Source organism: Trichoderma reesei (assembly GCF_000167675.1).
Source record: "Trichoderma reesei QM6a unplaced genomic scaffold TRIREscaffold_12, whole genome shotgun sequence".
Taxonomy (NCBI): Eukaryota; Fungi; Ascomycota; class Sordariomycetes; order Hypocreales; family Hypocreaceae; genus Trichoderma; species Trichoderma reesei.
The window spans coordinates 907,317-923,427 of record NW_006711159.1 but is presented as its reverse complement, the minus strand read 5'-3'; the positions used below and the strand labels follow the sequence as shown (position 1 = coordinate 923,427).

The window sequence follows — 16,111 nt, the reverse complement described above, 5'->3', positions numbered from 1 at the left end:
TCAAGTGTTCGTTCGGTCGCAGTGTAGGATTCGGTCGGGCGATTGACAGGCGGTAATCGAGAAGTAGTCCGGGATCTCTATTTACTGGAAGCGAGTCCAGGCGACCGTCGAGGGGGATGCAAACACAGCACCCGAGATATGTTTTGATGGAGTCTCTATCTCTAGTATGGAGTAGCAGCAGCAGAGGCAGTTGCAAGGCTGATGGAGTTGAATTGAAGTTCTGCAAAAGCGCGTCTAGCCCGTCTTGAGGTGCACGTGACCCGCCTGACCAGCCTACAGACCCCTGGATTTACCTGAACGTGGCACCTTCGCCTCTTAGCGGGCTGGACGGCCGCAGTCGAGTACTATTGGCGGCAGGGAGACAAGATAGAACTACCGACCGCAATTGCGCTTCTCGCTTTACTCCACGACTCTGCCGGATCAATCAGGGCTTCAATTGGCGGATCGACGCGGCGGCCAGAGCATCTACTTGCATTCTATTTGATTGAGGAAGAAGCCAAAGAGAAGCAGCTTTCACGAGCTGAAGGACAACGTCGACAAGTCCCCCCCCACGCAAAGCCACCACCGAACAAGCTACGAGGCTACGGGCAGCAACGACAACGACGATGAGATCCCTCTTCACCCTGGCGACCTTTGTGGCCGCGGCTCAGGCCCTGTACTTTTACATCGACGGCGGCACGCCCAAGTGCTTCTACGAAGAGCTCCCCAAGGACACTCTGGTCGTGGGCCACTACTCGGCCGAGGAGTGGGATGACCGGGCCAACATGTGGCAGGAACACCAGGGCATCAGCATCTACATCACCGTCGACGTGCGTATTGAATATCCCCCCTTCCCCCGTGTCCGGAAGTGAAGAATAAAGCAGAGCTAACTGCCTCTCGGGGGGGGCCATTAGGAAGTCTTTGACAACAACCACCGCGTCGTCTCCCAGCGAGGCACCTCGTCCGGCCGCTTCACCTTCTCCGCCGCCGACGCGGGCGACCACAAGATCTGCTTCACGCCCTCGTCCAGCAGCGGCCGCCCCGGCTGGCTCTCCACCGCCAACCACAACGGCGGCATCCGCCTGCGCCTCGACATGGTCATTGGCGAGACGAACCAGATTGAGAGCGACGACAAGGACAAGCTGCAGGACATTACCTCTCGCGTCCGCGACCTCAACGCCCGGCTGAACGATATCCGCAGGGAGCAGGTTTTCCAGAGAGTCGGTGTTCCTCCTCCTCCTTCTTCCTTTACACTCCCTTCCTACCTTCCCTTCATAATCACCACATACATGCTAACAAGAAATCGTGTTGTTGTTGTGTAGGAGCGAGAAGCCGAATTCAGAGACCAGTCCGAATCGACAAACGCCCGCGTCGTCCGCTGGATCATCATCCAGCTCGTCGTCCTCGGCGCCACCTGCGCGTGGCAGCTCTCCCATCTGCGCTCATTCTTCATCAAGCAGAAGCTTACCTAAAGGCGTGACGAGACTAGTAATCGCGGAGCCGGGGAGGGAAACAAAGAGAAAGGGGGGGAGCGTTGTTGGTTTTGTTAGCTGTCTTGAAGGGAGGAGAGCGTGGGAGCCTCTTTGTGCAAAACAAAAATTATTGATATGGCGGGATCGAAACCAAAAGATGAATGAAATACAATTGCTTCAAGTCCCTGCAAATCGAAACTGCATGACCAACTTCCCTGTCATGCTGCGTTACTACAGGCGTAGTATGGAAAGAAATGGCTATAAACATTTGCGCACACAACTCCTACAGACGGGGCGTGTCAGGGCACATCAATAGGAGAACGAGGACATTGAAAATCGTCCATATACAGTAGTGATTATTGCAATAGGTTGACTCTGGTTTACATGTTTTGCTTGGGCTGTTTTTTTGCTGATTTTAATGTTGTTTTTTTGGACAATCCTAATTCCATTACAAGGTATACCGATGAATAACTCCCTACCTAATGACGGATCCCAAACTCTCAAAAGACATCTCCTCTCTCCCCTCGTTTCTCGTCCTCTCTCCCACCCCTTACAGAGCTCGCCGGATGCCGAATTGCCACTCCTTTCGACCTCATCTCTTCTATACACGTCCACGCCAGCTCGTCGCTCTCTTTCCTTCCCGCGTCTATCTCATTCTCTGCCGCTCCATGATTTCGCAAGGCTTATTATATAGACGGCGCAAATAGAGTAAAAAGCAAAGCACACACCTGGACCAGACCCAATGCTGCCCTTCGTGACCGTCCTGCGCCTTGCTGCGCTGCACATCGAAAGTGGTGTAGTATGGTGTCGTAATGGAATGTCAGACATGAGAGAAAAAAAAAAAAAGAGAAAGGACAAAAGAAAAGTAATAATATGAGAAGGAAAAGAACAACAGGCAAGAGAGGATAAGAAAAAGAAACACGCAAAAAAAAAGTCCAAACTAGAAATCAAGACCAGTATCCGTCTCTCGTTTTTGTTTTTTTACTCCTCTCTTCTCAACTCCTTCTCGGATGGTCGTAATGAACACGCGCTCCCATCAATGCCGCAGATCTTCTATTGAGTGGTAGGTGTGATGACATGGATGTGGTGAATGCATGGAGTAAATCGATTCGCTCTTGTTTCCAAGCCAGGGCGCCATCGCCTTGAACGGTCCATCGCCTCTTTTCCTCTGGTCCATCCTTCTGTGGCTCTCTGTCGCCATGTCCCGAGGGGGGATCGGCCAAGCCGCAGTCGCCCAGGTCCAGAGAGAACGAACAAGGCGGCCGTCACGCCAGCAAGTCAATTTTCTTTTTTTGTGTCTTTTGTTTTGCTTCAAAGGAATCAAATCTCCAGTAAAATTAAGAGGGGCGTCGACACAACTTGCCGGGGTACAACGTCGGAGCCATGCAGGGTACTTGGAAGAAAAGAAGAAAAGGAGAATCCCGGAAAAAGTCGTGAAAATGAAGAAACGCCGCTTTAGCCACAGCAGATGGTTTTCATGAACTTCTGGAAGCCGGTGGGCTGCTGTTGCTCGGCAGGTCGCGCGCTAGACTGGCCTGCGGTCGTCATGGGGCCCTGCTGGCTTGTTATCGGCTGAGGGAGGTTCTGGGCGCTGTTCTGGAACTGGGCCTGCGTTGAGCCAGTCGGGGTACCCATCTCGCGGAGGCCTGTTCCACTCATCCGCTGGGCTGGCAGTGCGCCTGGGGCGTTTGGCCGCTCTCTCTTGCTCCCCATCTGCTTGATCGGCGATGGAGGAGGGGGCTGCGCGGCGTTTAAACGGCTGACAGTGAGATTCTGAGCCTGCTGTTGAGAGGTGGTATTCCCAGGACGATGACCACTGTGCAGCTCCATTTGAGAAGGACCGGGGCGCGCGTTTGGGTTGTGCAAGTATGCTGCGCCATGATTCTTCATCGAGTCCCACCCCTTTCCCGAATCCTTGGTGATCTTCATCCAGTCGTACTCGCCATCCTCGACGTCGCCGGCGTTCTTGAGGGCCTGGGTGAAGAGCTCTCGAAGGTAATCGTAGTCGGGGGTGTCCTCGAAGCCCAGGTTGCGGACGTACGTCAGGTACTTGCTGAACTCCTCGGGGAAGCCTTCGCACAGATCCTTGATGGCAGTGGTCTGCTTCTTCTCTCCAATCTTTTCGTACTTTTGCTTGTTAGTAGCGGCCTTCAGGCCCTGCCAGGGAAGGCCGCCGCGGAGGAAGTACATGAAGACGTGACCGAGAGCCTCCAGATCGTCTCGACGAGACTGTTCGCGGCCAAGATGAGTGTTGATACTCATGTAACGGGCAGTGCCCGACAGCGACTTGCGCTCGCGGTAGGGAATGTGCTGCTTGGTCTTGGGGTCCCGGTACTGCTTCGCCATACCAAAGTCGACCACGTGAATGACATTGGACGCCTTGGTGCCGGGTCGTCCAATCAGGAAGTTGTCGGGCTTGATATCGCGGTAGATGAGGTTCTTTTCGTGTATCGTCTGGACTCGGGAAAGCATCTGCTTGGCGACCATGACGACCGTCTTGATGGTGAACCGGCGTCCGCAGTGGTCGAAGAGGTCCTCGAGTGAAGGTCCGAGCAGGTCAATGACGAGGATGTTGTGCAGACCCTCCTGTCCAAAGTAGTAGACATTGGGAATGCCGGCTAAAAAAGAAGCGCGCTCTCGCGTCAGTATCAGTCGTTCATGTCATTTGGGGGGGATTGAGGTTGTGGTTGTGGTTCAGTGTGGCTTACGGCAACCAACGAGAATTTTGTACGTGCGGTACTCATCTCGAAGCTGGGGTGCATCGCTTTTCCGAGGTTCCTGCGAGGCAGCAGTGTTAGTATCAATCAAGGGTAGAGTGATCGAAGAGATGGAGCTGGACAAGACGACGAGGCGCTTGATCGAAGCCAAGATGGACGCGCGTATTCTTCGTCTCTGCGTGACGTGTGGTACAGTGTGGCCGCAGTCGTGGGCTCTTGCTACTCACAAATTTGATGGCCACCTGCTGGTTGTTGAGCAGGTTGGTTCCCTCGAAAATGACACCAAAGGAACCCTCTCCAATCTTCTTGCCGACCCGGTAGTGGACGCCGACGACGTTTGACGACGAGGAAGCCATTGCGATGGTGGGCGAGGAGCAGCGTCGAGATGTCGAGGCAAGATGGCGGCGATGGGGGGAGGAGGTGAGGGCGAGAGACGGATCGTCGACTACTTCCGGTCGGGCGGACGGTCGAGCACGACGAGGCTCGGGAGCAACGAGAGCAGCCCCTGGACAGGGGGAGCGCGGATAATCAGAGGGCCGGCGGCGGGTGGGAAGAAGGGCCAAAAGGATACAAGAGCAAGCAAAAGGGTCAGCGGCGGCGTGAACTGGGCATTCCGGCGCGATGCTGGGACGGAGGCGGCGGCGGCGGGCGATGGGCGAGCGGATGGACCAGACGAGAGGAAGAGCTGCGGCTTGGTGGTGGTTTGACGGGATGGTGAGAGACAGAGCAGTCAGTAGCAGTGCAGCAGCAGGAAAAAAGGACGAAGGAGCGGGTGAACAGGACTGGACTGGACTGGACTGGACTGAACTGGGACTGCTGGGCTGGGCCCGGGATCTGGTCGCCCAGGCCAGGTCAGGTCAGTTGTTCCAGTCGGCTTGGGGCGAGGCAAAGTCTGCGCTGCTGCGGTGGCAGGGGTTGGGCAGGGGGGCCGCTGGGGGGGTCCGGGCGGTCAAGCCAGCCTGGGGGCTGTCCCGTGTGCTGGGGGCTCGAGCCTAGAGGGCCTGCGACGAGCGCTGAGTGGCGGGCGGGCCACTAGCCTTGGTCCCTAGCAGGCCTAGCCGGTGCCTAGCAGGCGGCCGGTTGGCTGCTGGCCCGAGGCGCTAGCGGAGCATCCAGTGAGCGACTCGCACTCAACTGCACAAAACCTTACCAGGTAGGAGCTGAGGGACCTCCATCTGCATTGATGCGAACATGGAGATTCAAGTCCAGCTTGCAGCTTGTCCACTGCCGCCGGCCATCACACAGCGTCTACGAGCGTCAATCCGACAGCCGACCAAGGTCCAGTCTACTACTAGTAGGTATCTATACCTTAGGTATCGGGAGACGCGTAGGTACGGCCAAGCGCCGCCGAGCATGCGCACCGCGGGAGGTACATCCGGTGCAGGCGGTACGAGGCCGAGCAGCGACCGGCGACACCGCGCCACAGCCCACACCAGACAAGAGCCGACCCTTTGAATCCAGGCACTCGGCGGTTATCACTACTGCTAGCTTCCCTTGTGCAGGCGCACATCAGCCGATGGGCGCTGCGGTTCTGTTGGTTTGCCACTGTGGTGATAGAGTTGGAGATGGGCGATGCTGGCGCTGTTGGGCACTGCTTGTCTGTCCATGTTGTTTCTGTTGTCTCCATCTACCTTATGTTGCCTGTCTCTACCTCCAAGTCTCAGCTGTTGTGTCTGGGCAAACAGCAGCAGCAGCGGCGGCGGCGGATGTTTTCGGACAACAACGACGAGGCAGCGGAGAGCACCAGCTCAATCAGGCAAGACTCCAGACGGCGGAAAGGAGCAGCAGAAAGAGGAAGGAAAGGGAGGGCGAGGGAAATGGGACGCTGCAAGGTTCCAGCAGCGTTCAGGTTTCGCTCCATCATGGGCTTGTTGAGGCCCAGGCAGGGTTCCGTCGCGCGCGATTTCTGTACCTGGGGGCTGCCAGGGTACGCGCGCCAAAGGTACCGGCCAGCCTGGGGCGAGCGCGCATCGATACCTCGCTAGTCTGTGTCTTGACGCGTGCCAGGAACGCGAGTGACCTTGCCTTTGAAAGGACGTTACTTTGTAGTACTACTACTATCTGGAAGAACAGAGCAACGAGACGGATTCGGTCACGCACACAAGGTCTGGTGCAATGCAAACAAAGCTTACCTACCTTACCTATAGGTACCCAGAAGGCATGGAGCCGAGCCACGACTCGACCAAACGTGGTGCTAGCATGGCTTTTGGGACCTTGCACGCGACTCGGTGCCTGGATTTGAGTGAAAGTACCTAGGTAGTAAGGTAATATGGAAGGCAGTGGCTGAAGGTGCCATTCGGATTCAGGACGCAATCTGGGGCTTCGCTCTGGTACGCTCAAGCACCTGGACCTGGTTGCGGCTCTCCCCAATCTCGACTCGTCCCTCTTGGACGCAAATGGGCTTGCAGCAAATGCGTCAATGCTACCGTTGCGGGCGGCGAGACACGTGCAGGCCGAGTTGCACGTATTACGCCCTCGGAGAAGAAAACGAATGGGAGGACAAGAGAATTCAACCTCTCGAGGTCACTCGACAAGCACATGCAAGACGGCCGACGCCTTATTACCGTAAGCCCTACCGGACAGCCAGGAATTGAAGGGGAAAAGTAGATTCGGCATCGTCATCCACTGGCCCATCTCGCTTCCAAATCGCCCTCAATGCGCGCGCCAGGCTCGCGTCAACTATTACTGGGAAGCGCCATTCAACTCCTAGACCAGAGCCTGGTCCTCGTTCTCCTCCGCGGGCACCCTCGGCGACGCTGGTTCCTGAGTTGCTGCTGCTCTTGGCATTGAGCACCAGTCAATTGCAGCGATTTGCCTTGGCCGGATCGAGAGGGCGTTTTTCGCTTGGCTCTCGCATTTCGCGCGCTTCAATCGTTAGGTACATAGCCTGCCTACCTAGGTACTAGTAAGTAATACTATGTGCTTCCAAGGCGTCGATTTCCGACGCCGTCCAGGCCGCTGGAGGTCCAAAGGAGCTTGGGACACTCGACGGACACCGGTGACATCCTTGCTCGTGCACAGCTCGAGGCACCTACCGAGATGCCACCGTCCGTCGACCTCTAGGTACCTACCTACCTACCTCCCTTCTCCCACTCGTCTGTATTTCGTCTGGCCTTTTGACGCTGTGGAACAATGTGTAACGCATATGAATCACAGACAATCTGCTCCGTACCTACACTCATGCCTTCCCGACATGGAGACGACTGCGGTGCTCCGTGCTGGAACGAGGACGGACGAGCAGCTCTGCTCGAAAACGGCCAAAGCTCGAGCAGAATGGATCTCATTCCCAGAGCCAACAGCCCAATCCCATTACTAGCCGCACGGGGGAACAGCACCAGACGAGAGAAGCCCCATCCAGTCCCCACGGCAATAACGATTCAAGGCAATGCGCTTCTCGTTAGTATCATAGCACGGAGCTGTCCATAGGTACCAGGGAGTAATAATGAACCCCGGTGAGAATGCTTTCGTACAGGTTGGCTGTTGGCACATATAAAGAGTACGAGTGCCCATCTTGGCTTGTTACCTTATCCGAGTTTTTATCTCGTCGCTAATGACCGAAGACGTTTTGCGACCACCCCCTTACTCCGTACCAGGGAAATTTATCTGCTCACGTCTTCACAGGCTGGAAGAGATCCTGGGCAGGATCTGGACTGTTTAAAACCAAGACGGATACGGAATGCTACCACCTAGAATTACCGTGCTGGAGCCGGAATGCTCGACGGTCATCAAGTAACATGACGATACCTACCTCCTACATACTAAGTACCTTAAGCACCTACCTTACCTAGGTATACTATGTGCATATGTACTTTGACTAGGTAGGTACCTTGGCCGGCTTCAAGATTACAGATCCATCCTGCGTTATTAACTGGCACCGGTGATGCTGCTGGAACCGCTGTTGGGCCTTTGGAGAGACGCATCGCCGGATTCATCTCCATTCATCTCCACGCATCAGTCCTGGATCGAGTAGTAGTATTACTGCTCGGTCAAGTACCTTAAGGCAAGACAAGACATGATACACGCACCAGTGACGTACCCGCTTCGTCCGAACAGCAATCACCTTGTCACGGCAGTGTACCTTCCTTGGTACCTTAGGTACCCGTGTAGATTCTGTCGCCTTTTCCATCGCCAATCCGTTCGTTTGCCTTTCCACGGGACAGCCTCCCCTTTGACCACTTCACTCTGGAGCAGACTAAAACACGGCATGGCATTATCAACATCATCGGGCCAATGCGCGTCCGAATCTTGGATGAGGCTCCTTGACTATGGCTCCGTCCCTGTGCAGCTTGCCGCTCCCGCAGCGCCCCATACATAGGTAGTTTTTGATATCTCCCATCTTACCTCAACAACCGCGGTCCTCCTCTCTTCGATGCCCTCTGATGCACACACACGAGTACCTACTGTGATTCAACCCTCCATCTCCGCCGTCGGCTACGAGGCACTCAGCGACTGGCTGCCCAACAGGAGCCTGCATTGAATAGCGCGCTGCATCTACATGGACCTACTACCTACTTACTCTGCAAGCTGCACCGTTCGCCTCGTCACGCGCAGCGGCACATGTGAGTGACGCTCAGGTGCTTGCGGCCCTTGCAGCGCCCGTTGCAGTCCGTCCTGCATCTATCAATGGATATGCCATGCTGGGTAGTAGTATTACTATCAGTATTTGCCACGTATGATGACATGTGCCCCATGGTTGAATGCGAATCGGCGACTTGCAACTTTGCCTGCCTGGAAAATGGACACTCCGTATCTGCTGGTCTCAGTTGCAGAGTCGTGGGGAGATGAATCCATCCATGTGAGAGCCAGCACGACCGACCATGTCGTATTGGTCCGGACCGCGCCCTTCATGCTTTGTGGTCCTGGCCAATGGCGACGATGGGGTTTCGGGATGTGGACAAGACATTGATTCTCTCTCACATGCGAGAGTTGATGTCAAACACCACGAGTGGAAGCAAGTACATAGGGTAGGGCAGGGGAAGGCATACGAGGCGCATCTATGTAGCTGCTGGAGCAACGTGCCCATTCCTTCGCTTTCCACCCAGGATTAATACAAGGGCAGCTCCCAAGCTGTAATCACCGCGTTCCAGATAACCTGACGTATGCCTGTTGAGATCTTGGATAAAGATCTCAAGTTTGCATTGTCTAGAGTAAGTGTGTGTCTGGTTTCCTGGATTTCGAGGCTCACTTCTACGCAATATTGTGATATTGTGTCGTTGTGGTCCTCAATTATCAACCTACTGCTTTCATGTTACTTTGCGGCAGTTGAAAGTTCAGAACCGCCTACCGAGTGTGAACCATCGATAGGACGAGCGGTCCTGCGGCTAAGCTCTCCAGATTGATCTGGGGGCCAAACGAGGGGGGCGCGCGGCTCGAGCGGCACACGGTTGCCTTTGCCCATCATCGATGGCTTGCTTGCTTGATTGATTGATTGATTGATTGATTACTTCAATCGGCGTTGGCCTTGCTTCCCCGATATCTCGTCAGGTTCGTCCCGCCAGAACCACGGGAACTCCCGATCTCATCGGTGTGAGTCAAAACGGCGTCCATGAGTCGGCATAACAAACTGCCGCCATTATAACGCCGTCGATCCAGCTTGATGCGCGCTTGCAATCACCAAAAGGTCCGAAAAAATGACCGGGGATTTGGTCAGTTAAAGGCTCTTTGGCAATGTCGGAATTCGGTAGCTTGGCCGCGAGCTTTTAGGACTGACCTACCCTGCAGCAAGTGATGAGTCTACAGCATTCAGGTTGGAACTGGAAAGTATTGGACGATGATGATCAACGTCCAAGAGATTGGCCATCAACACCGGATGGTGTAGATCGAGCTCGACGCGCATGTGCTCTACATGATGAGGCCATCCACCATCGATTTGCCATTTAATTCATGGACTTGCCTATCAAGGTACCTTTGTCTGTCACCCATCCAGCTTGTCCCACAAGCTCTCCAAACGCCTTCCATTCTTAGTGCTGCCATCTTCATTCAGCCCCTCTCGCATTTAGCCCGAGCAGAACTCGATCCACAGCCCGTCGACAACAAACTGCTGCAAGTTTCCCCGGGCTTGAGTGCTTAGAAATCCGGACATATCGATGCCATTGGCGGCTGGCCTGCGCCAAGGCTTGGTCCTGCGTTTCGTGCTAAAACGGCTCGCGGCTATTCTCCCGCCTTGTTTGCTTCTTTCTCGCGTCATGGATCTACGGCTTCTTGGTGGGGGGAGGGGGGAACAACTGGCACAAAGTGGTTATTACATACGTCTTTCTCCATGGCGCGCGGGACACACGCTTGACAATTGCCCCGCCTGCTTGTGGGAGCTCTGGCTGGGGTTTGCGAGGAAGTACAGGATTAAAGTAAAGAACTGGATGGTGAAGGGGGGGGGGGGGGGGGGAGGGGGGAGGGAGAGAGAAACGAGCAAGGGGAGGGATGTTGAACGACCCCTCCAAGAGCTCCAAGAGGGGGGGGGGGGGAGGAGGGGGAGACTGAAAGCTGTGAGGTACTTAAACAGCACCGATTGCTCTTAAGCTTTGCGCGGTTCTCTTTCGATCTTGAAACTCTGCGAAGCAGCACAACATCGCGAGATACCCGCCCCAAGCAGACACAATGACCAAGCCAGAGGGACTCCCCGAGATGACGTACCGGAACCTGGGACGCTCAGGTCTCCAGGTCTCGTCCATCTCTCTGGGCGGATGGCTCACGTACGGTGGCCACGTCGACCGAGGTGCGTAGCAGGAGCAATGTGTCACCTCAGGGTTAGAAGAGGAGGGAGAAGTAAGAGCAGCAGGGGGGGAGAGCAGGAGAGCGAGAGGAGAGATTTGAAAGAGAAAGCGGAAGCAGAGCTCAAGTATGCACGTACTGACTGATGGTTGATAGAGGGCACATATGCCTGCATGAAGGCCGCCTACGACTGCGGCGTCAACTTCTTCGACTGCGCCGAGGCCTATGCCGCGGGCGAAAGCGAAATCGTCATGGGCGAGGCCATCAAGAAGTTTGGCTGGAAGCGCAACGACTTGGTCATCTCCACCAAGGTACCGCGCAGCCCCCCTCCTCCCACCTCTGCACCGCATACGGCGCAACTGCCATTGTCAGTTTTGAGAGCTTCCGCTAACAGTGATGCCTTGCCTGCCATCTCTGTAGATCTACTGGGGCCAAAACTTCGGCACCAACCCCGTCAACAACGTCGGCCTGTCTCGAAAGCACATTGTCGAGGGCGTCAATGCCTCGCTGAAGCGTCTCGATCTCGAGTACGTCGACCTGATCTACGCCCACCGCCCCGACCGCAAGACCCCCATGGAGGAGACGGTCCGCGCCTTCAATCACATCATCGACACCGGCAAGGCCTTTTACTGGGGCACGTCAGAGTGGACGGCCGTCGAGATCGCCGAGGCATGGCGCGTGGCAGACAGGCTGGGCCTCATCGGCCCCCTGATGGAGCAGCCCGCGTACCACATGCTCAACCGGCAAAAGGTGGAGGGAGAGTTCCAGCTCTTGTACCGCGAGCACGGCCTCGGCCTGACCACCTTCTCCCCCTTGTTCCAGGGCATCCTGTCGGGCAAGTACAAGAACGGCATCCCGGACGACTCCCGCTTCGCCCGGACAGAGGTCGCCTTCGTTGCCGGCTACTGGAAGCGGACCGGAAAGGAGGTCTGGGAGGGGCACATTGAAAAGGTCAACAGGCTGGAGCCCATTGCCGAGAAGCTGGGCGTCAAGCAGAGCGCTCTGGCCCTCGGCTGGGTGCTCAAGAACCCCAACATCAGCTCGGCCATTACCGGCGCCAGCAGTCCTCAGCAGGTGTATGAGAACATCAAGGCTCTGGATGTCGTGGACAAGTTGACGCCCGAGATTATGGCGGAGATTGACGAGATTCTGAACAACAAGCCTCCTCAGCTGAACGACCGGGAGTAGAGGGACGTTGATGGGAAGGAGAAAGGGAAGAGAATGGAAAAGGAGCAGAGAATTATAGGGAAAATAGTCCCGGAAAGGGCCATTGCTCTAGAACAATGATTAAGCCGGCGGCTTGCTGATTGCTGACATCTCACCCCTTCCTCGTTCAGGGCTTCTCACCAGGCGTTGGCGCCTCGAGTCCCAAATTCTGCCACTCATCCTCTAGCAGACGTACTAATCAAATGGACAAAGGAGACTGATTTGTTTGCCCGTAATTTTGCAGGACAAGATCAGGTGCTTTCCCTATCTACCGCTCTCTATACCATTGAGACGATAGACCATCACGACACCTGAATTCAGCCTCTGCCTGTGCTAAGCCCTAGGAAGATGACGCGAAGTTTAAAGCAGCCACTAATTATCAATCAGCAGATGCAGCATCTCCGGGGAGTGGCTCGATGTACTCAGATTTGCCCAGCCTTACCCCTCCATGCCGATAGTACCTCATCTCTATATAGGTACCTTTATCTCGACAGGCACTCTTTGACTCAAGTTGATCGCATCACAATCCGCGCGCTCCGAATTCAAGGTTGATAAAAGTAAGCCTTTAAACTGAATCTTGATCAATCTTGATACGACGTACGAAACCTTTTGTTTACCATATAATACCCTCGAATTGCTTCTCGCGTCTTACTTGGCATATCAAGCTGCAGCCATGTCGAGCAACAAGATCCAGCAGTGGTTTCCATGGACTGAAGCTCCCGTGATTGTGAATGCGCCCATGGCTGGCGCCGCCAGCCCGGAGCTTGCCGCCGAAGTGACCAAGGCGGGCGGACTCGGTATGTGTGTATGACGAGAAGCCTCATTTTCCGCGTATGACTCTACAAGAACTACCTAGGTAGAGTGAAACCCGGATACACGGGAAATATATACTACACGAGACGAATCAGCAGCAGCGGGGGAAAATGCAAGATGTAGATGGAACACCACTGACATCCGAAAAGGCTTCCTCGGGTGCATCGCAGACGTCAGCGAAAACTCGCCCCAAGTAGCCAAGCTCGACGCAGACCTCACCAAGATCCGGCAGCTGCTGGGCTCCTCTGCGACGACTCCCTCAGGCCACCTCCGCGTTGGCGCAGGCTTCCTAACATGCCACCCGAGCATCACCAACTTTGCGGCCACGGCGCTGCCCATCATCAGAAAGCACAAGCCGGCCGCGGTATGGCTCTTTGCGCCGCATGAGCACATCCGGCCGCAAGGCGAGATTGTGCGGCTGCTCAAAGGGCTGGGGCTCGGGAGAGAGCATGGACAAGAGGCGCCGCCAAGGGTGTTTGTGCAGGTGGGCAATGTGGCGGCCGCGAGGGAGGCGATTGCGGACGGGGCGGACGCGGTGGTTTGCCAGGGGACGGACGCGGGAGGGCATCAGTTCCGCAGGGGGATGGGGGTGGTGCCGCTGCTGGGGGAGACGAGGAGGGTCGTTGATGAGGGCGGGTATGGGGAGGGCGTTTGTGTGCTTGCGGCGGGGGGCATTGCGGATGGGAAGGCGGTGGCGGCTATGTTGACGCTTGGTGAGAAGTCACGGGGGGATATATGATTGATGGGGAGGATGGCCAGTCATGTATAAGTGGACAATGAGGCTGACGAGAGCGAGATACAGAAGCGGATGCCGTGGTCTTGGGCACAAGAGTCCGTATATATCTTCAACCCCCCTTTCCCCCCAAAGCCAAAGAGCCCCCCCCCCCCCCCCCAAAAAGAGAGAACAGGTTCCAGACGGTTCGGTCAAAAAGCTAACATTACATCAAAATTGCACTTGCACGGCAGTTCACCGTCGCCAAGGAGAGCATCGTCCCCGACTTCCGCAAGCAAATCATCCTCGAAGCGTCCGACGGCGCCATCTCGACCCTCAAGTCGCCCTTCAACGACGACATTGCCGACTCGGACCTCTGGGGCTCGCTCTACGACGGGCGGGCCGTCGTGGGGCCCTATCATGAAAAGTTCCTCGCGGGCGCCTCGTTGGACGAGTGCCGGAGGGGGTTGCGCGAGGAGCATTCGCCTGAGGAGGCGGCGAGGCTGATTAACACCTGGGCGTGAGTAATTTATCCTTGCCGGATTTCTTCCCTCCCCCCCCCCTTCCTTTGGGATTTGCTGTATGATTTGTTCGTTCGTGCAGTGTGATCTTTTGGTGCTGATGGACTTTGGCTTTTGTTAGGGGCGCGGCGATTGGATTGGTGAGAAAGGAGCAGCCTGCGGGTGAGATTGTGCGAGAGGTGCGCGAGGAGGCCAAGCAGGCTATTCGCAAGGTTGCAGCTCGTGTCTAGGTAGGTATAGGGGCATATCGGCATCCGTCTTGATTGTTCACCCGAGGATTTGATGGAGAGATAGCAGTTAGCAAAAGGCAAAGCTGGAAACGTATCCAGCTGAATAATGGTATTCTCGTCTATGCCAGCATTCATAAGGCAAAGTAAGCTCGAAACAACTTATCCCTCATTCTCCAGCCTCCTCTTTTGCGGTGGGATTAAACCCAGCGACGCAACTTCAGTCGGACCAGCAACAGGGAATTGGTATGATACATGAGGAAGGGCAAAAAAAAAAAAAAAAATCAAGAATTGCGGTCAAGGGGGCGTTGCGTTTCCAGCAGTTTCCCCTCGTCGTATGTACACCCCCCCGAGAGAAGATTCCATATGAAATAATGCGCTTGGGTGCGCGTTGAGCTTCTCGCGTCTTACAACTTGGACTTGGTCTGGGCCTTCTTCAGGATGGGCTCCATCTTGGTGGCCTTCATGACGTCGCCCTTGACCTTGAGCTTGCCGGACATGAAGAGCCGCTGGGCCTGCGCCTTGCCGGAGACGAGCTTGCCAAAGTCCTCGTCTGAGAGAGTCAGGGTGACTGCATTTGACAGCAACGAAAACGACAAACGTCAGCAACAGTCCGCTCAATCCGCCTTAAGATAGTCCTTTTGGGAGACTTTTGGGAGAAAGAAAGAGGAAAAGGGAAGGGAGGGGAGGGGGGGAAGGGATCGTACCGGTGGGATTCTCGCCCAGGCCTGTGCCGACTGTGCCCGTCTCCTTGAGGTCAATGTGCCAGCTGGCCGTCTCGCCGGCCTTGTTCTTGAGGGTGAATGCAAAGACGGCCTTGCCGTTCTTGATGGCGTCCTTGCGGTCGGCTTCGCTGCTGCTGAGGGCGGCGTTGATGGCGTCGAAGGCCTCGGAGGAGGGGAATGCGTCTGGTCGGTTGTGGCGCAAGAGAGCGCGTGTGTTAGCTTTGGGACTGTCAAAGGAAGAAGGCTGTCGTTGGGGGTTTGCGGTGCTTACCGTTCTTGAGGGACATGCTGCGCGAGATTCGTTTGGGGGGGGGGTTTTGTTTTGCGAAGGGGATGGGTTGCGGAGGAGGAATAGTTGGGGAGTTTGGCGACGAGGTTGATATGTTGGCTGGTTGAGGAATCGAAGAGGAGAGAGGAGAGAGGAGAGAAAGAAGAAAGATTCGTTGGATATGTATTGAGCATTAGCCGGAATGGATGGATGACCGTCGAGGGAGCCGCGCATGTGATGCGAGCCTCGGCCAAACTTGCGTTGCTGACATCATCACCATCATCCCTGGCCGCCGAAACAGCGAGCTTCAGGTTTAGCCTCGTTTCTTCCCCAGGAATCCCTCTACAGCGCCCAAAGAAAATTCACAGCTGTCAAATACCTATATACCACAGGATGAAATGGAGCATCCTTTGTAAATGAAGCGCGTTGCTCGTTCTATTGTGCCTCGTTGACGTTGTGTGTCTGATTAATATTTGAAGGGTTCATGTATGCAGACTGGAATAGCGCTTCTACTACCTGGGCAGGTAAGTGACATCAATGGGTTTGGCTGATGTGCCTTTCGGCTATATTGGAGCGTGGGGTCGATTCCCCGGATCTGACACGTGGGAACGGCACTGTTTGAGCAGAGGAGGCGTGCTTTGACGTCGTCTGTGTATGGCGGAATGATGAGCTCGGCATCTTCTTGTTCATGTGGCTGATGCACGGGCTGACAAGAGCCGAACTAAGGTACTGGATAGGTAGGTAGGCAATACTACGTAGGCAT

At 55.4% G+C, this 16,111-nt stretch overlaps 5 protein-coding genes across 5 annotated transcripts; 3 read left to right on the top strand and 2 right to left on the bottom strand.

The window, feature by feature from the left end:
* Positions 1-459: 459 nt before the first annotated feature.
* On the top strand, positions 460-1,451 carry TRIREDRAFT_79174 (uncharacterized protein; the record flags this gene model as incomplete). The annotated part of the gene is made up of 3 exons (XM_006966392.1): positions 460-809; positions 894-1,199; positions 1,302-1,451. Exons 1-3 carry the CDS (start codon positions 606-608, stop codon positions 1,449-1,451), a joined length of 660 nt encoding a protein of 219 aa, XP_006966454.1. The 5' UTR covers positions 460-605.
* Positions 1,452-2,906: 1,455 nt separating this feature from the next.
* Positions 2,907-4,524, bottom strand: TRIREDRAFT_79171 (uncharacterized protein; the record flags this gene model as incomplete). Its single annotated transcript, XM_006966288.1, has 3 exons — positions 2,907-4,069; positions 4,160-4,229; positions 4,396-4,524. The coding sequence occupies 3 exons, from the start codon at positions 4,522-4,524 to the stop codon at positions 2,907-2,909; spliced, it is 1,362 nt and encodes a 453-aa protein (XP_006966350.1).
* Positions 4,525-10,762: 6,238 nt separating this feature from the next.
* TRIREDRAFT_79169 (uncharacterized protein) lies at positions 10,763-12,064 on the top strand (the record flags this gene model as incomplete). Its single annotated transcript, XM_006966391.1, has 3 exons — positions 10,763-10,880; positions 11,033-11,187; positions 11,297-12,064. 3 exons carry the CDS (start codon positions 10,763-10,765, stop codon positions 12,062-12,064), a joined length of 1,041 nt encoding a protein of 346 aa, XP_006966453.1.
* A 691-nt stretch (positions 12,065-12,755) lies between these two features.
* TRIREDRAFT_63397 (uncharacterized protein) lies at positions 12,756-14,358 on the top strand (the record flags this gene model as incomplete). The annotated part of the gene is made up of 5 exons (XM_006966390.1): positions 12,756-12,879; positions 13,045-13,608; positions 13,698-13,726; positions 13,862-14,127; positions 14,250-14,358. 5 exons carry the CDS (start codon positions 12,756-12,758, stop codon positions 14,356-14,358), a joined length of 1,092 nt encoding a protein of 363 aa, XP_006966452.1.
* A 261-nt stretch (positions 14,359-14,619) lies between these two features.
* Positions 14,620-15,422, bottom strand: TRIREDRAFT_79166 (uncharacterized protein). Its single transcript, XM_006966287.1, has 3 exons — positions 15,352-15,422; positions 15,063-15,263; positions 14,620-14,926 (listed from the first exon to the last, which is right to left on the bottom strand). Exons 1-3 carry the CDS (start codon positions 15,365-15,367, stop codon positions 14,763-14,765), a joined length of 381 nt encoding a protein of 126 aa, XP_006966349.1. The 5' UTR covers positions 15,368-15,422; the 3' UTR covers positions 14,620-14,762.
* Positions 15,423-16,111: the final 689 nt, after the last annotated feature.